This window comes from Stenella coeruleoalba (assembly GCF_951394435.1).
Source record: "Stenella coeruleoalba genome assembly, chromosome: 2".
Classification (NCBI taxonomy): Eukaryota; Metazoa; Chordata; class Mammalia; order Artiodactyla; family Delphinidae; genus Stenella; species Stenella coeruleoalba.
Genome location: NC_137147.1, coordinates 129,039,364 through 129,043,499, shown reverse-complemented (window position 1 = coordinate 129,043,499; position 4,136 = coordinate 129,039,364). Strand labels below are relative to the sequence as shown.

Genomic DNA, 4,136 nt, shown 5'->3' with positions numbered 1-4,136 from the left:
GGCATCACGAAAATATGGAAGACTAAGCATCAGCCTTCAAGTGCTCCTTTCACCACACTTCCAAACCCCTTCATTAAACCTCCTAATTAAAAACTCTCTTGAGCTTGGACTTCCCTGGTGGCACAGTGGTTAAGAAGCCACCTGCCAATGCAGGGGACAAGGGTTTGATCCCTGGTCTGGGAAGATCCCATATGCCGCAGAGCAACTAAACCCATGCGCCACAACTACTGAGCCTGCGCCCTAGAGCCCGTGAGCCACAACTATTGAAACCCGCACACCTAGAGTCCGTGCTCTGCAACAAGAGAAGCCACTACAGTGAGAAGCGCAAGCACCGCAACAAAGAGTAGCCCCTGCTGGCTGCAACTAGAGAAAGCCTGCGTTCAGCAACAAAGACCCAACACAGCCAACAATAAGTAAATAAACTAATTAATTAAAAACTCTCTTGAGCTTCCGTGACCACTCTGAGGCTCCAGGGATATACCAGGCTAATCCACCTAAGGGGTGTCCTAGAACAAAAAGAAACAAAGATATCAGATGCACAATGGTCCACTTATTTTGCTTGATATGAAGAAACCAAAAGGCAGCTGAATAATTCAAACCACATTAAAAAGTTTCTTAAAGTTTTCTGAACTAGTAAGCCCCCTAGAACTTTCTGCTGCACCGCTATATTCCCCTTCAAGCTCTTCTTTATATTATTTTCTCCCAGAATGAAAGGTTCAACAGACCATTTCTTACAGATGAAGCCCAGGGAATGGCCGGTACTCATCCTCAAACAAGGCCAACAGAAGAGATAACATTCAAACCTTACCATCAGTTTGAATTGCATGCCATCACCAAGGACTCTTCTGACCCCCAAAAGGAAAGGCAAAGGTTTATTAGACAATTCGGGGTTGTTGGGTCACCTATCAGTTGGCCCTGGAGATGCCTTCTTTTGGTTCGAAAAGGTCAAATGGAACATTTCTGGAGACCTTCAAAGGTCTCAGACTACCCCTGATTCCCAATGGAAGCTGAGGGAAGAAAGATAAAAAATTACTAGGTGCCATCTCTCAAGTCGGTCCCACCAAAACTGATTGGTCTTGTATCCAAAATTGTAAACAACAAATAGGTGAAACTGGCCATTACCCCTGATTAGAGAAAACAAGGAAAGAGCATTTGGACACGGGAATCACTTCCTAAACAGCCTCTGCTCTGGCCACAGCTTTGCAAATAGTCTCAGACTGGAGCTCTGTCACAGAGAAATAATATTAATTGGCAAAATGCAAACATGTCTGAACTCCCTTCATTAGCCCACCAATATGAAGTTCACCATTATTTCCAAAAAATTTGGAAAATACACAGTGCAAGGTTATAACATTGCAATTAAAACAGAAAGACCTGAAAATCTAATCTACAGCAAACCCCAAGTTCATGGTCTTTCATTGATCAGGACACTTGCAGAAATTGTCAGAAAAAAAGGACACTGGCTCAGACCTCAAGAGGAGGGGAAAAGCCTGAGACTCCTCTTCATCGCAAAAGTATTGACTCTCCTCCAGGGAAATAGATGTTGAATGTCCTCAACTGTCACTGAATTCACAACAGGAGATAAGCGTACAAGTTGAAGGGTGCCCCACCACATTATTCACTGATACAGGGGCAACACATTCGACCCTTAACACCACCTCCTTTCCTGTCCCCTTTCCTCTGAGTCACCAAACCTTACCAGTAGTGGGTTTTGTAATTTACCTCATGATTTGCCTCTATCTCAACCCTTAACTATTTCTATGGCACCTCTTAAAGCTCAACAACACTTCCTTCTTGGTTCTGCCATCCCAGTAAAACTGTTTAGCAAGAGGTCTTTGCATGAATTTGGTTAAAAAATTCATTGTGCCCCAAAGGACTCCTACAGGTCCCTGACTCCTCCCCCCTTCAAGCCTATGTCCCCTAACAGCTTTGTCTGACTTTGCCGAGTTCCTTTCCCTGCTTCAACTTAACACTTATTTCATTGAACATGCAAAGCTATATTAGACCAAATTCCCTCTTCTTTATGGGAAAAAACTCTACTGGTGTTGGGCACAGACAGAATGCAGAACCCCACGAGGTAGAAATAGATCCTTTCATGTTCCTTCTCAAAATTCCCCAATATCATTTAAAGCCAGAAGTACTTGAAGTGTTCTGCCCAACCATCCAAACTTTATTAGACAAAAACGTCTAGTCTCCACTTCTAGACCATGCAATACTCTCATTTTTGCTGTCAAAAAGCCAAACAGGAAAGGATATTTAGATACTAAGATCTATCAACAAAAATATTCAAACTCAGATTTCCCTTGGTGTTTAATCCTAACACTTTCCTGTCTACCATTCCTTTATCCAGTATTTCACAGTCATTGATTTGTGTACCACCTTGCCTGAGCCTGGACTCCCGCTGGCCCGCCGCGCTGCGCCCGACCCGGTGGGCGCCCTGCCCTGGCGGCCCCCGCAGGGCTCCCTGGCATCCTTCTCGAGCAGCACCAGCTTCTCCACGGCCACCTCGCTGTCCAGCAGCTCCTCAGCCTCCTCGTGCTCCACGCTGGACTCCAGCGCCTCGGAGAGCAACCGCAAGCCCCAGGCGGCCCCGGCCCCCAACGACCCCGCCTCCGCTGCCCTGGCGCGGGAGTGCGTTGTGTGTGCTGAGGGCGAGGTGATGGCCGCGCTGGTGCCCTGCGGCCACAGCCTCTTCTGCGTGGACTGCGCCGTCCGCATCTGCGGCAAGAGCGAGCCCGAGTGCCCGGCCTGCCGCACACCTGCCACCCAGGCCATTCATATCTTTTCCTAGCCGGTCACCTCGCCGCGCCCGTGGCCCCCAGGGCGGTCCATGGATGCGGGGTGGGTGCTCAGGGCCGGGTGGGGAGGAAGCGGAGAGGGCGGGCGGGGGGAGCGGCGGGCTGGCCAGTGTTTACAGACAAGCTTTAACTCCGGTCCCAAGCGTGGAGACGGCGACCCGGCGGCCCAGCGACACCTCAGTTCTTAACAAATGACAGTATTGAGTCGACAGGTTAAAGTAAACCAGAGAGAAAAGGCGGGCTTGCACTTTTTATTTAAGACACCCCCCCCCCCAGGGTGATCTTTTTAAGGAAAAAAAAAACCAACACGATTTTTACAACTCTCCTGGTTGTCCTTTTGTACGTAGCTGATATCGATTTGACAGTGTTTGTTTTCCCAGGGCCTCAACCTCTGCAGAAACTTCCAGGAGGATGACTCCCTTTTTGGGGCTAACTGGTTACCCTTTAGTATGTAAGCCGCGCGCAGGCTGGAGGGGGGCGGCGGGAGGGGGCGTCCAGAACTTTCTTTCTTTTTTTTTTTTTAAATTATTAATCCCTTTCTGCTGTGGTTTCTGTTGACCGTTTTTTAATTTTTTTGTTTTTTTAAAACTTTTACCTCTTGTGTATATGTAGGGAATTTATAGGGAAATATGTACTTTATGGAATAAATTTTAAGAAAACTAAAATATACTTTATTTTAAATAAAGTAATGGACCTTTAGTCTTACACAGCTAAATTGCTGATTATATATTTGCTGAGCTGACCTAAGGGTTCAGAAACTTGTATCAAGAGTTTTATTTTTTGACTTCAAAGCCTTCTTAATAAAGTCTTTTTACTACACGTGAAAAAAAAAAGGAAATCTCAATAATTGTTTGCCTTACCTGGGATAACCAATAATATGTTCCTGAACTCTTATACCCCAAGGATTTATTGAGTCTCCTACCTACTTTTTGAGCAGCCTAAATGCCAATTTGAAGGACATAAAAGTCCCAGGAGACTCCATTTTAAAATAATATGCAGATGACCTTCTTCTATATTCTGACAGTGATGACAACTCCATTTTGCACACCAAATATCTTCTTATGGAATTAGCAAGAAAGGGCCACGTGGTAGCTAGAGATGAAATTCAACTATGCTCTCTTTGTGTCCAATATCTGAGTCATATTTCAGCTGCAGGTAAAACTAACTCCATGACTGAGCCTCTACTATTCACTATGTTCCTCTTCCTGAAACAAAACAACCATCCACTTAGGGAGGATTTTGTTGGTATTGCAGGATATTATAGAATGTGAGTATCTGATTTATATATGATTGCCTCACTCCTCTATGCCATGACTAGGGAGTCATTCCAAGATCCAG

At 45.6% G+C, this 4,136-nt stretch overlaps 1 protein-coding gene across 1 annotated transcript; it reads right to left on the bottom strand.

Annotated features, from left to right (window-relative positions):
• Window positions 1–2,235: 2,235 nt before the first annotated feature.
• Window positions 2,236–3,064, bottom strand: LOC307183046 (uncharacterized protein). Its single transcript, XM_079914951.1, has 2 exons — window positions 2,951–3,064; window positions 2,236–2,787 (listed from the first exon to the last, which is right to left on the bottom strand). The coding sequence occupies exon 2, from the start codon at window positions 2,773–2,775 to the stop codon at window positions 2,332–2,334; it is 444 nt and encodes a 147-aa protein (XP_079771077.1). The 5' UTR covers window positions 2,776–2,787; window positions 2,951–3,064; the 3' UTR covers window positions 2,236–2,331.
• Between the last annotated feature and the right edge of the window lie 1,072 nt (window positions 3,065–4,136).